The sequence below is a fragment of the Lycium ferocissimum genome, chromosome 1, assembly GCF_029784015.1.
Source record: "Lycium ferocissimum isolate CSIRO_LF1 chromosome 1, AGI_CSIRO_Lferr_CH_V1, whole genome shotgun sequence".
Taxonomy (NCBI): Eukaryota; Viridiplantae; Streptophyta; class Magnoliopsida; order Solanales; family Solanaceae; genus Lycium; species Lycium ferocissimum.
This window is the reverse complement of record NC_081342.1, coordinates 61997501-62017012: the sequence shown is the minus strand read 5'-3', so window position 1 is coordinate 62017012 and position 19512 is coordinate 61997501. Positions and strand designations below refer to the sequence as shown.

At 35.2% G+C, this 19512-nt stretch overlaps 1 protein-coding gene and 1 long non-coding RNA gene across 4 annotated transcripts; both read right to left on the bottom strand.

Annotated features, from left to right (window-relative positions):
* Window positions 1-371: 371 nt before the first annotated feature.
* Window positions 372-5328, bottom strand: LOC132030440 (uncharacterized). Of its 3 annotated transcripts, XR_009408046.1 has the most exons (5): window positions 5079-5328; window positions 3945-4181; window positions 2662-2747; window positions 1264-1622; window positions 372-455 (listed from the first exon to the last, which is right to left on the bottom strand). It is a non-coding gene; the product is annotated as an uncharacterized LOC132030440 (long non-coding RNA). The 3 variants fall into 3 exon arrangements; XR_009408047.1 differs by lacking the exon at window positions 372-455 and having other exon boundaries at window positions 744-1358; window positions 5079-5320; XR_009408048.1 differs by lacking the exons at window positions 1264-1622; window positions 2662-2747 and having other exon boundaries at window positions 5079-5315.
* A 732-nt stretch (window positions 5329-6060) lies between these two features.
* LOC132030431 (protein PLANT CADMIUM RESISTANCE 3-like) lies at window positions 6061-13165 on the bottom strand. The gene is made up of 5 exons (XM_059420066.1): window positions 12717-13165; window positions 12180-12251; window positions 11872-12081; window positions 10791-10917; window positions 6061-6440 (listed from the first exon to the last, which is right to left on the bottom strand). The coding sequence occupies exons 1-4, from the start codon at window positions 13012-13014 to the stop codon at window positions 10829-10831; spliced, it is 669 nt and encodes a 222-aa protein (XP_059276049.1). The 5' UTR covers window positions 13015-13165; the 3' UTR covers window positions 6061-6440; window positions 10791-10828.
* Between the last annotated feature and the right edge of the window lie 6347 nt (window positions 13166-19512).

The following is a 19512-nucleotide window of genomic DNA, read 5'->3' as shown; positions in this document are numbered from 1 at the left end:
TAAAGTGCTTTGTCCAAAATGGGGAACAAAGAAGCCAAAAGGTCTAATCCGGAGCTATTGCATTTCCAAAGACACTTATTTGATGTTATTTTACTTCTCTGGTAAATTCCTATCGACTATCCATTGACCAATGAACATAATCATGTATGGATGTTGATTTATAGCTTTCATGATACACTACTTACTATGCTATCACAAAAACTTTAAACTTCATGCTCGCTAAACTAGTTCCCTCCCTAGCTTTCCTCACAATCTTCATTTTGAATCTCCTATAACTTCATAGAGTGTGGACTTCACGAGAAAAATAGCAAAATGCAATTGCCACATCAAATGTAAAAATAAGTACACATATTGCATTGATAATCAAATACCTTCTCAAAATATTGTCTGCTAGGTCGAGAACTCGAAAAATATATTGAATCCATGTATTTGGACCTCTTTGAGCTTTAAAGTTTCTGTCATTAAACAAATGAGACATAAACTTAAAGTTAGTGGCTCCCATACTGTAAAATTGCAATTTACTATAAAAATTACTTCTCTGTTTATAATGAAGTTTGCACCTAAATTATATCTTAGTTTTTTTTTTTTTTTTTTGGTAAAAACATTTTATTATTACCAACATTATAGCTCAAGAAAACGAAAAATAATAGACCGAAACCGGACATTAATCCCGCTTATAGAGTATAATTTTCACGAGACAATCAACCGACTACATCTATCACTCTAGTCACACAAGAGAAATTAGTAGCATGCACTGATTTCCTCCGGTTATTTTTTCATGCTACAAGAATCCTATCAAATCATTTGAAACCAAAACTTACTTCAAATCATTTGAAACCAAAACTTACTCGATGCAAGTAATTCGTAATGACTAGCTTTGAAGGAACTTAAGTTCTTTCATTTTCTGCTCATAAATGGATTTAAAATGTACTTATCAAAGTATGAAAATATGCTAATTGTGAATAGCTTAGGAAATCTTTATTAAACAAAGATGTAATGAGAAATAGGATTGTAGCACGATGCATGTTAGAGCACATCCAAATGATAAGAATCATAAAAAAGTGAGTCTAAATAATTATTTTTAGCACTCACATAGATTTAGATACATTTGATTTTAGACATGATCGCTAACCTTAGCTTTGATCTAGGTTATGGATATAGTAATTGTTTATTACAAGTATAAGACACTTCTTAAAAATAGCTACTGCAATTGAGCAAATGTAATTGAAGAGAGACATACGAGTTAAATCAGATCAAACCTACCAAACTAGCTATGCTACTCTGAATCAAATATTTCAGCAAGTTGCAAGATACTTCAATGACCGATGTCTACCATGAGTGTAGTGCCAACAACTTACCTATAACTCCTAAGAACTAGAGAAGTGATAGAAAATAGAGAAAAATATACTCCTCTTTCTGTCTGAAAGAACTCCCTAAATTACAATGCTCAAAATTTCAAAGGCTTAATTGCCTTCATTGCATAATCCAATATTTAAAAAGACATTTAACCTTTTTAAGCATGTAAAGAGGAACTGAGACAAAGTTCAAAAGTGAACAGGATAAATTGCATAATTCAAAATCCTAACCTAGCAGGACCTGCAACAATAATTCCTCCTTGTTGCCTGACACATCATTGGAATAAATGTCTTTAATAATATGACAAGAAGACTTGTTGCAAACACTAAACATGCATTTATAATGTTTTGCAAAGATGGCTAATATCAGCTAGTAAGAAGCTATCACCAATCAATTAGTGCAAAATTGTAAAGATTCTAACAAGACGAAAGCCACATACCAACTATAAGCTAAAATGTTAGAGAAACTATGGCTTACGGTTTACCTATAGATAAACAGAAACAATTAAGTCTTTATGTTAAGCTTAAACCCCCATTCACTTCAAAGGATTTTGCGGAAAAGGAATCGCTTGGATCAAATAATTGTTCCTTTGTTTTCTTTCACCCCAAGCTCGATTTAATGTTTTAGAGTAGACCATCACAACATGGAACTTCTAGGCATACTAAATGCGGTACAATTGGCGAAGCTTCCTTAGAAATACAAAGCACCAAGTTTCACTTCTTTTGTCTTAAGAAAGAAGAGGCTCCAACTTAATTATGAGAAACTATGAAAATACAAGGTAATAGATACTTTACATGTCCCATGAGCTAACAGATCATCGAAGATAAGACCGCATAAATTGAAACTTTGCGATTAGCAGGTTGAAAAAGTAAAACGCCTTTACATTTGTATGCTACGCACATTAACATTGAAGACATTTCTCATCAATGACAAAATCAAGAATTAAACATTACGCTCTTCCGGTCAAAACAAATAAAAAAGAGCTTGTGTTTGCACTTTTGAGATATTTTTAGTAACATTCAGTTTCTAATTAAGCAAGAACATTTTTTTGCTTAAGTTATATATCTTACAGTAAATGTCTTACCTACATCTTAAGAATGAAGTAGATTCATATGACTCTTGGCAATAACAGTATCAACATGTCCTTTTTTTTTTTTTTTTTGATAAGGACAATATCAACATGTTTAAAAATGAGAGACAGGAAAACAACTAATCGAAAAAAAGAAAAGAAAGAAAGATGGGGAGAACAAGTAACATACTCATTAATGTGTTAATTAGAACAATGCATTTAACGTCTACACTAACCTTTCGTAGTGGTTGTAATTGCACTAGCTCTTGAAGCTGATGACCTTGAACCCCCTACAACATTAATATCCCCATTGCCATCATACCTAAAGGAAACTAGACACTTTGCAACGAGCTTCCAAATAAATTGAACATAATTTGGATTGTGATTTTACACTATATCCTTACTTAATAAACGCATCGGTGATTAAGCAACCCCATTTGCCATCTCGTGGCCATGCTTGAGTTCAGGTTATTTTACAGGACAGTATATCAGCTGGACCTTACGATAGTGAATGGTGATTGAAGCTTTGCAAAGGATAGACGAGTGTATGTGAATAACGATCTGACTTATTCCCTATTTAAGTAAGCTAAATCAAAAGTTTGGGCACTTGGGCTGTGTTGAGTATCCGATTTATGAGTGATCAAGGTAAATCATTTCATCCTACTCTTAATCACGCCACACATTCAAAAGCCCGGGTACAAGTGGAGGAGAGTAGAGTAGCAATGGACCATGATCCACCAAGTTTCGAACAAAGGCGCCACTACATTTGAGGAATTTCTCGGATAAAAAGAAGATGAAAAAGTCGAGATTTAAATTCTAATTATTTTCCTAGTAGATATTTGAGATATAGAGGACTAACATCTTTTTATTTTCATAAAGACAGAGCAAGACAAAAATAGCATACCTACTTCTCATAGCTAACAACCTCTCAACAATAAACTCTAAACCACATATACTACTACAAGAACCAACTTACGTCAATACAATATTACCACATTAAGTATAGAAATTAAGAGATGCCAAATTGTTACTGAGACTAGTTTCCATTCTTCCCCTGCATACAAACTAATATCTTTTTGGTGATAAACTATAACATATTACCATATTCCAAAAAACAGAACCAGCTAGTTACAAACTAATATTATCATACTTTTAACACAAAAATGGTGCTTCCAGCTTCTGTCTGTATATATAGGATTCAACTCTTTCAAGAAGCAATTATACCTCTATAGTCAAAGTAGCCGAATAACCTAAAATTCTATTGTCTTTTACATTAGCAAGATGACCATTTTCATGATGTACAAATTTTGTGCATATTTTAGGTTCAAGCCATGTATGATAATCAAGGGCTTAAATCCAAGTACTTAGGATTATCCAAATCGCCAAATTACGTCCGCTAAAAAAAAATTTGAAATCTAAAAAAGGGAATAGGAAAACGAAAGAGAAAAGGCAATGCATTATAAATAAAACTAAAATTTCGCAATTTCTAGGATTTACAAAATAGGATCAATTGATTTACCTTGATTTGCAACAAGCCATCGACATGAATTATCAGCAAAGAGTGCAATCTTCTCATTTGGCTTTAGCCCAATAACTCTCAAGCCTTGGGTCGTGTTTTGTATGCTGGTTAGTATATGCATACTAATAATCCAACAAAGTGTCCGCGTTGACCGGGGAATGGATAAACATAAACAGAGGACTGTTCAATGGATTTAGGCATTTTACAAAGGCGCCATCTTATTTTTTCTCCTACAAGCTTGCCAAACAAACAAGAAAGCCCCCACGATACTCAACACATACACCATATACTCAGCACATACACCATAGGTAAAAAAAGTAATTTCAAAGAAAGTAAACATACTAAGTCTGTCCTTTTTTAACCCAAGCAGATGAATTTTATATCTTGGCTTATCAGCGGTTACAATAATTCGAACACACCAAACATACAAAACAGAAAAAATATCGCTTAAAAGAATGAGCTAGGAACCTTTCATCTTAAGTAGCTACTAGTTAAGTGAGATTACAACTAAATTCCAAAACAAATTATAATTACTTGTTAATCTTAGGTAGTAGCTACATCAGAAAAATTAGATTACGACCAAGTTCTAATAATATATCTCTTTACAAATGAGAAAAAGTTCAATAAGTAATATCATTTAGCATTTCCATAAGTAGTATCTTGCCAAATTGAAATTGGTTTTATGATTTTTTAGCATATTTGACGAAATTACAGATTAAATTTACATCCCTATGCGATTAAACTAGTTTTGAAGATTAAACAAGTTTTCCCCCAAATTATCTTCCATCCCTATGTTAATTAAACAATTTCACGGCGACTCGACGAGAATAGAAACAAAAACCAAAAAACGCAACTAATAACATAGCAATAGAAACATAAAGCTCACCCAAAACCTCGAAGCACACAAAAATCATGTAATTCACATAAAACCAAATAAAGAACGAAGCCGAAAGTAACACACGCTGTAAACACAGATGAAAGAGTGAACGATGATGGAGATAAGAACAATGACTCCCAAAGACCAACCCGAAACAATCTATGAAACTTACGGAGAATATTTTGAGCCAAAATTAAGAAATGCGGAGAGAGGAAGCCAAAATTAACATATAAAAAGTGCAAAATTACGAATCTTACCTTGAGAAGAAACCCTAACAAAAACAATGGATGACGACAAAGGTAACAAACTGTTTTTTCTTCTCCCAGAAACTTAATTTTGATTGCGATTGTGCGAGCTTACGATGTTGGTGATAGACCAGCAGTTTTTAATTTGGATCTGTGTGTGTGTGTGTGTGTGTTTTGATGATAGCTAATGTCATTTTTTGGTGGGGAGTGGGGTGGGGGAAAAGGAAAGGAGGGAAAAAGTAGCGCCTATTTTTTATTGATAATTAACATTAACGACGGATTATTATGCTTTTAACGATGGCAATATTTCCCCCTCGTTAATATTGAGTTAAAGATGGGTTTTAACGACCGGCAAAAAAATTGGTCGCTACACATATATTTTTAACGACCGGATTCATGTCCCTTCGTTAAGATGTCGTCGTTAAAAGTCATATTTATAATATTCTTGAAAAGTGCGATTCTGTTGGTTGGAAACAAAAAAGACCAATACAAATGGGAAACATATTAGAAAAAGTATGAAGAGATGCAACCATGCAAAATCAATCCGAGACCGATTGAAATTTAATTGCATCAAAAGTTTGGAGTATGAGAATATGTAATCTCTGCAACAGGGGAAAGAAGCTTATCAATATCATCACATTCTTTGTGACAAATTAATTTCGTAAAAGATGTTGAATGCAACTATTTTCATAAGAGTTAAGATATTAAATTGATGATATGATTATGTAAAAAAAATTATAATAGGTAATAGGGTGTCTTCATACTTATTTATGGGGAAAAGTCTATCAATTTTTTTTTTAATTCAACGTGCTTGTTTAAATTGTTTAAATTAATCATGAGAGTGACGTGATATGCTCCTAGTTTGAGTCGTAACAGTTTTAGACCAAATCATTAAGAGAAAGATAGGGGAGTGAGTGTGTGTGTGTGTGTGTGTGTGTGTGGCTTATAATGCATGTGAGTTGGACTAACATGAGCTTTTTGTTTGAGCATCGAAGAAATGCTTTAAATTCAAAAACTAAATTTATACAACCTATTTACATACAAAGAGAAAACTAATGGTAGATCTCTTCCTCGACTTTATGCCCAATGTTAGTAATTTTCTTAAATTTCCATAGCAAAATATATATTTGAGATCAATTTCTTTCTACTTGAAGTGGGAAGTATATGCAAATCCAAAATTGTTTTTAATCCAAGAAGGTAATCAAGTGGATAGTTCTTGTGATCACAAGCTATTTGAGAATCCACCCATAGTGAGGAAAAAATTAAAACTAGCCGTGGACATGCCAGCCTTGACCACAAAAACCAAGCAGCTTAGAAGAAATTTTTGAAGATAGCAGCATTAGTCAACGCAAACCGAGGTCTAGCTGGTTTTATCTGCATAAATGAATGACGAAATCAATAATAACTTTAGCAACAACAATAATAATGAACATTCCTACTGTGCATCTACTATGAACGTTATTTTGGACCCAACGTTAAACGTTTATTTGATGCATTTCTTGAATTTCAAATATTGATTGATTTTTAATCTTTGATAAGAAATCTGATCTTTCTACAAACATAAAGTGACAATATAAAGCATCGATTTTAGAGTTTAACCAGTGTTATTAGCAAGTTCATTACAAATATAAAGTGACTATAAAGACCTGAGCTTGGAGCTACATGATACTAGTCAGTATTATGATTATAATACAAAACTATGTTGCAGAAACTTAGCTTAGAGAGAATGAGATGTTTAAATATATAAGGAAAGTAATATGCAAACTAAGTAAAAAAAAAATTGATATGAAATTCAGTAGTTTCAATTGTTGATATAAATAAATATAGGAAGAAACTTTTAGCAAGCAAATCTGCAAAACTAGTATAGTTTTCTTTTTTTTTCTTTTTTTTATGTTAAACGCAATCCTTTTATGTGTGATTGGTTGTTACAGTCTCAGTAGCTAGAGTTATGCCTTATGCATCAAGTAACTCATGTATATTGTATTCGTAGGATACAACCCATGATTTATAAGAGATGTTTTTTTTGGTTACATCAATTGAGATTTGGACAAGCGGTCAATTGACCTATTCAGATTGCAATCTTTGAAGTGTTTTGCTTATGTCATTAACGATATTGAAAGGGTATTCTTAACTCTTTAAATACAGGACGTTCTTTCCTCATTTGGACCCACCAAAACCACAAAGAATGTGATATAGCAACACAACAATGGGAGAAAATAGCTCGTGAGGAAAAAATATATATAATGTGAATGATATTGTAGTATAATGGAGAAATTAAGACAACTCTTTCTTTCCAGTGTGTATGGTCTTTGAGTATTTTAATTAGGACTACAAAGTGTAAGATTCTTGGATATAGTGATATCAATTTATCCATGTTTATTGTAATTATATATCGTGAATATAGTTTATGTGGGGCATTTTCTTAAATGATTGAGTTCTGCTCATTCACAAAATTATTTTTCACAATCGGTTGTACTCTTACTTCATGCGAAAAACAAAAAAGACATAAGGAGTAAATTACGAGGTATATAAGGAGCAAATTACAGGTAACAAGATTCAATGGTGAAGGCAATTTCTCCATATGAAAAAGAAGATTGAAAGATCTACTCATTCAACAAGAGTTATACAAGACACTAGACAACAATGAGACAAAGCCCTAAGTCATGTAATCAGAGAATTGCACAAACATCGGCGAACAGGGTAGCTAGTGCAATCAGATTGCACTTGTCTAATAAAGTACTCTACAATTCTGGAGATGAAAACAGTGCTCATGTATAATTGGCGAAGACTAAAAAGTCTGCACGTGTCTAAATCCTTGACAAACAAGTTGTTTTTGAAAAAACAAATGTATGCCATTCATACAAGAGAAACTGGGAATTTCTTATCATGTTTAAATATGCTTGATGAGTTAATCGAGCAACTACCCAACCTCGGAGAAAATATCCCTGAAGCAGGTAAGGGTTTTTTGCTTCTGAACTTGTTGCCATCTCTTATAAAATTTTGGCAACAACCATCCCCTACAATAGAGCTACCATTAAGTTACAGTGGTCACATCAATCACCTTACTTAATGAAAAGATGAGGAAGAATACTGAAAATCAGGGGCAGACTCTTATCATTCCAAATAGAGGCAGGAGTCATAACAAAGCTCCGAGAAGCCATGATAAATACAAGGTCGTGGTAAGTCCACGAACCGATCAAGAGGTAGAAATTTCTATAATTGTAGTCAATTTGGTCACTTAAAAAGGGATTTATCAAAATAAAAACAAAATCGAGGTGAAAACTAAGGTCAGAGGAATGATAAAAATACAAATGGCGTAGTAGACAACAATTATCTGGTGGTTCTCCTCGTTCATGATGAGGAGGAATGCAAACACCTTGCAAGAAAAGATTCAGAATGGGTGATTGACACAATAACATCCTATCATGCTCTTCGATAAAAGAAATATTATGCAGGTAAAAAGTAGGAGATTTTGGGACACTGAAGATGGGAGATACTAGTCAGCGGATTGCCAGAAGGTTTTGAAGTAGAGGATAAGAGACACATGGTGTGTTAATGGCAAAAGAGTCTTTACGAGCTGAAACAAGCGCCAAGGCAACGGTATAAGAAGTTTGACTTTTTCATGAGAAGTCAAACTTAAATAAAGACTCTTTTAGATACATTTGTATACTAAAAAAAATCTAACATTAATTTCATCATCTTCTTATTTTATGTGGATGACATGGTGATTGTACCACAAGATAAGAAAGTAATAGCCATTTTGAAAGGAGATTTTTTAAGACCTTTTACATGAAAGACTTGGGTCCATCACGATAACTTCTCAAAATGGAGTTTGCCCAAGATAGGACAAATAGAAAGTTGTTGTTGACACAAAAAAAGTACATTGAACGTGTGCCTGAACACTTCAAGATGAAAAGTGCTAACCTAGTTAGAACACATGTTGCCGGTTTTGCTAGTCATATGAATTGCGAAAGAAGTTTTGTTCTGTAATAAGAGGAGACAAAGAAAGCATGGAAATTTTTTCATAGTCCTTATACCGTCGGAAGCTTGATGTATTCAACAATATGTACTAGATGTGATATTACTTATGTCCCGATGTTGTTAGCAGGTTTCTTGACAACCCTGGAAAAGAAAGTTGAGAAGTCGTGAAGTGGGTACTTAGGTATCTAAGAGGAACCTCATATAAATGTTTGTGTTTGGAAAGATCAAGTCTTAAAGGGTTGGACAAAATCTGATATGGTCGTTCATCTTGATAATAGAAAACTCACTAATAGGTATCTATTCATTTTTTTGAAGGAGAGGTATATCATGACAGTTAGTTGCACAAGTGAATTGAACTTTCAACAACTGAAGCAGAGCATATTGTTTACTAAAGTAGGCAAGGAATGATATGACTCAAGCAATTCCTCACGAGCTTGAATTGCAGCAAAAGGAGTATGTCATCTATTGTGACAGTCAAATTGAAATAGACTTGAGGAAGAACTCCACGTACCATGTAAAAACTAAACACAATGACATGAGATGTGATTGGACTCGTGAGCAAGTGGAGAATGAATCATTGTAGGGCAAGAAAGTCCACATGAGTAAAAGTCTTGCAGATATGCTGACCAAGGTGATACTATGAGTCAAATTCGAGCTATGCAAATAATGTTTCAGCATGCGTACTATCTGACAAAATTAGAGAAGCCTACTGCAGATGCATGGGGCTATAGAGGGGGGGAGAATTGTGGGATCCAGCCCATGACTTAGGGAAGATATATTTTTTCTTTGGAAAGAATTTTAAATGTCTGCAACAATTGAGATTTGGCCAACTGGTCAATAGATCTATTGACACTGTTATCTTCAAAATTACTATCTTTTGTTTATGTCACTACTGACATTAGCAGAGTATTTTTAGCTCTATAAATGGCTGACGTTGGACACACCAGAACCACAAAGAAAGAGAACCAACACAACATATGCAGAGAGCATTCAATGATATGCTAGGAAATAGTCAGTGAGGGAAAATAAAGAATGTGAGTGATATTACAGTGAGGTGGAAAATTAAAAGAGGGTTCTTCGTTTGAAGTGCGTAATGATCTTTGAATATGTTACTCCAGACTACAAAGTGTAAAAATTTCTTGTTATAGTGATATCAATTACTCCTCTTAGGTACGACGTAATTTTTGCTTAGTTTGAAAGTGTTTTTCACATAAAAATTATCGGTGTCCTTTTTCTCATTTTATTATCGTTAATTATCTTCTTTTGTTGCTTCACAATTATTGTAGTTATATGAAATATTATTTATGTTGGTCATTCTTTCCAACTGTATCATGCTGGTTTTTATGAAATACCTAATAGTCATGATATATAATTTCTCGGTTTCAATTTATGTGGCAAAGTTTGAATGCACACAAAGTTTTGAAAAGAATAAAAGGCTTTTTGAAACTTTTAATGTTAAAACATGTCATAACATTTATGTGGCTAGAAGACTATTGAAATTTGTGTTTTTAAATATGTCATAAAACTTGTACTACTAAAAAAGATTGTTACTAAGGATAAATAGAAAATTTAACCAGTTGTCGTTCTTTTGGAATGCACAAAAACAAAAATGTTGTCACATGAACTGCAATGGCGTAGCTGTGACCTATAAACTTTACTAAAATGATTTCCATTAGGACCAAACTAGTGTAAAAACAAACAAGCTGCCTCTTCTGTATTAGAACAAAACTCTACAATTCTTACCTTGACAATTAACTGATCAAAAATATTTGAAATGTTATCTATCTCTTCATGGCTTCTTGAATCGGAGGTGGAGTGATCGTGAAAACAGCAACAGCATGGCTTTGTCGCTCAATATTTTCTGCCCATCCTGAACATATCAATTTGCATTAAAAAAAAAAATTAGCATAGTGTTCTCAACAAAGGAAGAATAATTAAGGAATAGATTCTAATTAAAAAAAAAAAATCTGGATACCTCTTTTACCACTACTTTTAAAGCTCCCCATGTTTCAAGGGACTCAAAAACTTATACATATATACAACAAAAAAATGTTTATCCATCTGCACTATATAATTCTTCATGAAAAGAGATTCAATTGAACTCCCTTTATTAAACTCAGTTTTGCTGTAGTCCAGGTCTTTCGTTGAAATTCAATTGCCTACCTTTACAGAACATACAATTTAATAAATGAATTCACAGAGTTGGGTTTGAATTTTTTTGATCTCATTATAGTAATATTGTTTCGCTCCTCTTATCAGACTCTAATTTTTCACAGAGGGTGTAATTGGTATGAAGGAAAGTACTATTCTAGAAAATGTTTTCCTGAAAAGTATGTGATCTCTTATTTATCTTCTAATGTTGGGGAGTAAACGAAAAATAGTATTTAAAAAGTACTTGTATATAATTTAGGAAATTACTATGGGGAATGCATAGTGGGGGTAGCGGTGTTGGAATGGGGGCTATGTAGCCTAAAGGTGGGAGTAGGATGTTTTGGAGGGAGATAACTAATGTGGAATGCAACTTAGGGAACGTGTTTTCCTACTTTCACTAGGAAGTCATTTTTCTTATTTTTAAGGAATTTGATTTCTTAGAGAAAAGAAATTTCGAAAACTTTTTGACCACACAAACATGAAAATATTAAAAAATATTTTCCTCCATACCAAACACACCCTTAGTTCTGAAAGATTTTTTTTCCAACCTGAAAATTTTGGTGTCATTAGTCATTACAACACTCTTAGGGGTCGTTTGGTTGTTTGGTCGAAATAGTCCCGGATTATAATGTAATTTATCCCATTATTTTAACGTGAACTAAGAAGAAATTACCAAGGCTAGGGTCAAATCCCTGACGATGAAGCTCACGATATTCTTGACATAAGGCACAATAAGGACAAACTAAATGAATAAGGAAATCAAGACATCCGTTCCCTTCCAACTTAAATTTTCTTCTCAATTTAACCCTGTTGTAAAAAGTGTAAAGGGGTGTAGCTAAACACCAACAGAGCAACAAGTTTATTATCACTCCTTCCATGCATGCTGTCCAAAAAGGAAAATAAAACAAATTAGAGAATTAGTAATCATAAACAAAGTTTATCACCACTCAAAAACGTATATCACATAATTATTTGTCTTACACGTTCGTCCTTCACTCACAATTTCTGCAATTTGCCCGGATGTTATGCATGGACAAACACATGTCGTAAGACCTATACATGCATAAAAATGAGATAATTAGTTAACACATTCATTAGATTATAGGAAATGATTAATACTACAATAGCATCAACACCAATAATAACAATAACGTCTCAATTCATAAAATATAGAAAACCTTGCATGTGTGATTTTCTTCACATTGGCAGTCTCAAAACAATACAAAAAAAACGGAGTTCGATGAAATATATAGTGATGTATGATACAAAACATATATATGTGTCTGAAAAAATACTAAAATTTCAACAGGTACAAAATTCTGAATCCACAATTTTAAAAGTGTAATGAATTTACGAATAAAATCATTTAAAGGTTGAACCCATCAACAGATCTTGGGATAACCTCTAATTGCGATTGTTTGACAACAACGTAAAACTAATCAACTTATTTATAAGAATAAAGAATGCTAAATGATTGATGAAGAAAAATAAAAATGAATGATGAAGAAAAATACATACAATTTTTGGGGTCTCTATAACATGCAAGAATGTTTGTTGACCAAGTTGTCTCTTGTATAGGTTTGGTTATTCCAATAGGAGCTCTTTGAATATATACAGAAGCCTCAGGAGATCCATATGGTGGAGGAAGTTGTTGTCTTGGTGGTGGCATAGTACCATAACCATAGGGTAATAAATGAGGGTAAGAATATGGTGGAGATGAAGCCTTATCTAATGTTTTAGGAGCAACGAATTGGTCATACCCATTCGAGTTCATGAGGGGATACATATTGTTTAATTTGCAGGACAAAACAGGCATGGAAGAGAGGGATAGAAGGAAGAAAAAGAAGGAAGAGAAAAGAGGAGAGAGAGGGGAAAGGGCTTTAGTTCTTGATGTTCTAATTAATTAATTTTTCCCAAGAATTTGCTTAATCAATTCTTGGTAGGCAGGGCCACAGTGGCTCCTAATTTTTTTTTTATCAAAAGAAAAATGGATATATTGACTCCACTTTTAAGAGAGGAAGACTAATGGATGGTTATTAAGTATGTAACCTTTGAAACTTTTGTGCTTCACACACTTGTCATTTCCTATTTTGTTTATCTTTTTTAACTCTAAGAGTGCACAAATTCAATCCAATAAGAAAGACTTAAAGGTTTTATCTAGAACAATATATAAAATCAGGTGGTGTATGTGTTGGTCCATACTTGTCCATGATCCGGCTCATCCTTGTGAACCACCTCCGAATCGGGATATAGTGCTCTAGCATGGCCCTAAGCAGTCGGTGCTCGGTCTCTAGCAGGTCTTGCAACATGGGCTCCACCCCGACCTTACCCCTGCCTCTACATTGTGCAACATCCCTGTCAGTGGGTGAGGATATGGGCTTCTGATCTCTAATCAGATAAATAATTCCTCACCATCTAGGAGAATGAAATAATGAAATTTTGAATCCAAGAGAGTCAAGTACGCACGATAAGGAATGAAAGAATAGAAGTTTCCTAGATATCATATAGTCTGTCGAAGAAAGGTACAGACGCCATCGTACCGATCCGTAAGACTCTACTAGACATTGCTTTTGTACTCATGAGATCGGTGAACTTAGTGCTTTGATATCAATTGTCACGATCCAAAATTCATAAGCCATGAAGGCACTTACCTCCACCCGATAAGTAAGCTAAAAATCGATTATTAACCAATTAGCTAAGTTACTTAAATGAAAAGTAAGTTAAAATAAAGTAACATCCATAATCAAGTCTTTACTAATAAACCAAGTGTGAAAATAACAAAATACCACCTAAGATTGGTGTCATGAGTACAAGCTACTACGAGTATCAAATATAAGTCTGAATGATTGAAATACACTGTCTGGGAAAATATATAAGACAAAAATGCATAAAAGGGATAGAAGGAGGATTGTGTTGCGGATCAGCCAAGCAGCTCACCACGATCTCCAAACATGAAAGCCTCGAACTCGATACGCTTCACGGGACCCACTCGTGCACGGTACTGAAGAAGTAATACGACTTACCTTACTCCGTATCATTCAATTAACAGAGTAAACGATAAATCAATTATCAAGTAAAGTCAAATACCAAGTAATCAAGTAAATTAGTTAATCAGTTAAGGATATGTCATGCAGTGAAGTGCAATGAAAGGCCATGTAACGCCATTTACTTTTAAAAACATGTATATGCACGGAGCTCCATGGGACTATACGGGAGTCGTGACTCATGGGGGACTCGAGAGGCCCATATGCTGCCTGAACCATTTCCCTTCAAAGATTCACACATCCGTCGGAACCATTTCCCCTTGGCATACATACATCTGCCGAAAACATTTCCCTTTACCATATCACCCCAACCAAATCAATCTAAAGATCACACCGAGCCAAACCACATGAACCATCATCAAATATGGATGTGGATGATCACATAAGCATGAATATCAAATACATTTTCAAATATAACCATGAACCGTGCATGAATACACCTCTAGCTCGATTATCACAAGTAAACAGATTTAATGGAGTTATATATGCACACAATAGACGAAACAAGTCAACTGACTACCACCTAATCAGTGGCGGAGCCAGATATTTTATCAAAAGTGTTCAGAATTTGAAGGAGTAAATAACAAAATATTTTGACAAATGGGTTTACTGTTAACTTTTTCAACCTAGCGATTGTGCCATAAACATTTCAACATCTATTTCTATCAAATACAAACAATTGAGGTTTTCAACTTTTTTCTGTTTTGTTGATTTTATTAATAAAAATATACGAACTACTTTAGAAGGTGAAATATTGGTTGAACAAATGAAGAGTCTAGATTTGTACTAAACACAATCACACTGTAACGACCCTGTGCCACCGCATGTAGAAATTGTCCGCTTTGGAGCCGCAGCCCCTCACGGTTTTAAAACGCGTCTACAAGGGAGAGGTATCCAAGCACTTATAAAGCACTCTTCGTTCTCCTCCCCAACCGATGTGGGATTCGCCTGAACCAATGTGGGATTTGCCTAAGGAAAGTATTACACTCACCCCCCCTTGGGACTCAGCGTCCTCGCTGAGGTTTGCCCCACCACTGGGTTTGCCCCACCAATATTGGCATGTGAAATTGTCCGCTTTGGAAATGCGTCTACAAGGGAGAGGTATCCAAGCACTTATAAAGCACTCTTTCGTTCTCCTCCCAACCGACGTATTCGCCCGAACACCTAAGGAAAGTATTACACACACGATCAAAGAAAAAAGGATAACAAGGATTTATCAATTTTAGCTTTGGATTTAAAGTTGTTTTTTGACTTTATTATGTTGATATATGTACATTTAAAAGCACAAAGTTTTAGCGAAAAATATTGACCGATATTTTTACCCTTCGAAAGTGTATCCAATTAATATCTATATAACAATATGTTTCAAAAATAAAATAATTTATCATATAGATAACTCTATGTTCTAGTATTAAGAAACTTGACAAACATTTAAGAATCTACGGTAAACTAAAATTAACTAACTAAAATAATTATATCCTTTTGATGCAAGAATGATGATTGGGGTGACTTGTAGTTCATTAATGTAATGTGTTGAGTTTCGAACTCGAAACCATTGGGCCGAAAATGAACGCCCTCAGCCGTCGCACCAACGAACATACTTGTGTCAAGGTTGTTCAACGTTAAATATATAATCTTTAAAAACAGAATTTAACCTATCGGCCCAGTATAATTATCCGTCGAAGGTTGTTCAACTGAACACCCCTGGGTGGTTGTAGCTCCGCCCCTGCATCTAATGTCCACATGCTTTGCCATTGTCAAATTTCAATCAGTAATTATACAATTACATAATTACCCATACATATCGCCGGTATTCTTATCAATGTCCGTCACATCACGGGTACGAGACCCCCTTCTTATGCCCTTACCCGTTATATTCTCAGTTTTAATCTTTGCTTATCAAAATCGTCCCTCAAAAAACGTCTACAAAGTCTTAACATATCTCAAAGTCGAGCAAACAAATCACAAGACAACTTTCCCCTTCTGAAGTGCTTGGAAATGCTCCCAATCTATCAAATACACGATGTTCATAAGTAAACGAGTCCATGCACACCCATATTGCTATAAGTATTGCCCGGGCCCAAAAGTCAAACCCCAGCCCGAAGGGCAAAACTGAAACTTTATTTCAAAATCAGTCAACCTATAGCCTAATTAGTCTAAACCCATGAAATCATCAGATTTCATCTACTAATCGGGTATCAAAATGAGAATTACCAAAATTCAACTTATAGCTCAAAATTCCCAATTTCCCACCCAAAATATGGACTTAAGCGCTAATTAATGCAAGGAATCGAGAGGAAATATTAAAATAAGGGTTAGAATCTTACCTTGAGCCAAATCGTGTAAATAGCCTTTGGAATCACCTTAAATCGAGGTCTAGAACTCAAAATTTGAAAATTAGAAATGAAACTCGGATTGGGAAATTAGAAAATGTCCATGTTTCGATCCTTCTTCGCGAATGCAAGACACTCTCACTATCGCGAAGAGTATCCTCGACCCGACTCAGACTTTCCCTATGCAAATGCGATGTGCCACCCGCGGTTGTGATGCCTCCCCAACATCCTTCTTCGCGAATGCGGTGGTCCACCTGTGAACGCGAAGAAGGATTTGCTGGCACCTATAAACCAACAAAACTAGTAATGCTCAAATCTTCGATTCAATAACCGGAACCTTCCAAACAAAATCAAATATGCATTTCAGTCATAAAACAGGCTATGAACCCACTTGTGTACTCAAAATACCAAAACAGGGTCGTCTTGACCCGATGTTGACCGTAGTCAACTCTAATTCCTCTACTTAACTAGTTTCTCAACCAAAAGTCCAAAACACACCCGAGCTCCTCGGGATCTATACCTGCCACTCGACTAAGTCATAAACCACGTTCTAAACATCATGAAATCGACTAAAATCCAATTCGACTTCGTTAACCTTCGTGTTGACTTTGATCAAATATTTTCATTTCCTTGACTCAAAAGCTTCCAATTTTATAAATTCTTCTTCAAAACTCACCTGATTGCCATGGTAACGGTGCTACCCATCCCCGTAAGTCAAGAATACCAATTTAAAGCTACAGGAAGGGTATTTCTGAGAAAAAGAGTCCAAAAAATGTCAAAACAACCTAGTGGGTCATTACATCATCTACCACTTAAATAAACATTCGTCCTTGAATGGTAAAGAAAATGAAGCACCTAAACTATTGAAAAGCTGATGGTATCTACTTCATATATCCGATTCGGTCTCCTAAGTAGCTTTCTCAATCGGACGATGCTTCCATTGAACTTTTAATGAAGTTATCTCCTTTCATCTAACTTCCGAACCCGCCGGTCCAAAATGGCTACTGCTACTCCTTAAGTGCCAGATTCTAATTAAGTAACACTGAATCCCACTGAATCACATGAGACCATCCAAATGGTACTTCTTCAGCATCGAAGTATAAAACACAGTATAAACACCCGACAAACCAGGTGGCAAAGCAAACTCAAAAGTCACCTCGCCAATACACTGAACAATCTCAAAAGGACCAATATACCTCGGACACAACTTGTCCCAAACCTTATCACACCCTTCATAGGTGAAACCTTTAACAAAACTCACTCTCCAACTATGAAACACAAATCACGAACCTTTCAATCCGCTAACTCTTTTGCCTGCCCTGGGTTGTGAGAAGTCTTTCCTGAATCAACTTGACCTTGTCTAATGGCTCTCGTAACAAATTCATACCCCAAGTCCTAACCTCGAATTCATCAAACCAACCCATCGAGAAATAACGTTTTCCACTATATAATGCCTCCAATGGTGTCATCTCAATGCTCGAATGGTACCTATTGTTGTACGCAAACTCCACTAAAGGCAAGTACCTGAATAGTCCACTTGGAATAACCATCAATTTGAGGGTGAAAAGCTGTGTTGAGCTTCACTTGAGTACCCAACTCCTTCTCCATAGATTGACAGAAATGAGATGTAAACTATGTGCCCCAATCCAAAATGATAGAAACAAGCACCCCATGCAAACGAGCAATCTCTCAAATGTAGATTCTGACTAACTCCAAATTGTAGGTAGTCTGAGCCATTAATGAAATGAGCGGACTTGGTCAATCTATCCACAATGACCCAAATAGCATTAAACTTTACCAAAGCCATGGCTGCCCTACCACATAGTCAGTAACAGTCCGTTCTCACTTCCAGTCTGATATAGGCATTCCCTGAGTCACACTACCAGGCTTTTGGTGTTCATTCTTCACTTGTTGACAATTCAAAACATTTGGGACACAAAATCTGTTTTGACACTCTTCATCTGACACCACTAATAATTATGCTTCAAGTCACGATACATCTTCGTATTCGCCGGGTGAATAGAATACCTCGAACTACGGCCCTCCTCCATGATCAACCTAGCAAATCACTTGTAACACCCCATATTTTAGGGCTAAGGTTTGACTTGTAAGATGAAGGTATAATGGAACCAATATGAGGAGTGTAGAAAAGGTTGTGAAATCTAATCAAGTCATAAAAAGAGTCTTAGGACAAAGCAAAGTCAGAAGCTACTCTACAGAGCATGTTTTCAAGGGAGTTTGCACAAGGCCTCACTTCAATCTAGAATAACCCCTTTATTAATTGAGAATCATGGAAATCTTCCTTAATGAAAGTTGTAGGCCTTTGAAATACCTTTTCATCCATATATGGTGGAGGTTAAACTGACATATGCACAAAAAGTTATGACTGTTTTACTAAGGGTCGCAGAGCAGTCCACCAGACACGCATCTGCGATGCAGATTGCGAAATGCGATGCAGAACACATTCTGTGACGCATTTCCAAACACATTTTGGGCAAAATTTCCGTCCTCAAGTTTCCACCATTCTGTTTTGATACGCTTTAGCATCTACGACTGCAGAATACCATCGGCGGTGCATATGCCAGCACAGACACACCCAATGTTCATTAAAGTCGCGTTTTTCCTCATTTTATTCCGTTTTTTAGTTCTCCAAACCCTAGCACGACTTTTCTCTCCTCTCCTCATCCTCCCACATCAAGGTAAGTCTCTGCCATTCTCAAGAAAACCCTTCTCAAGGTTTCAAGTTCAGATTTTTGGGGGTTCTTTTTTCAAAAGCTCAGACTTTTCCTTCAAGTTTTGGAGAAACTAAGGTATGTAGGGCTTCTATCCACGTGTGGGAATATCATTGTTCTTCCCTACGCCACGTTTAATTCTGAAACATGTTTTCTCCTAAGAGTAAGAGAATTATGTCTCACTTCATGATAGACCCAATATACA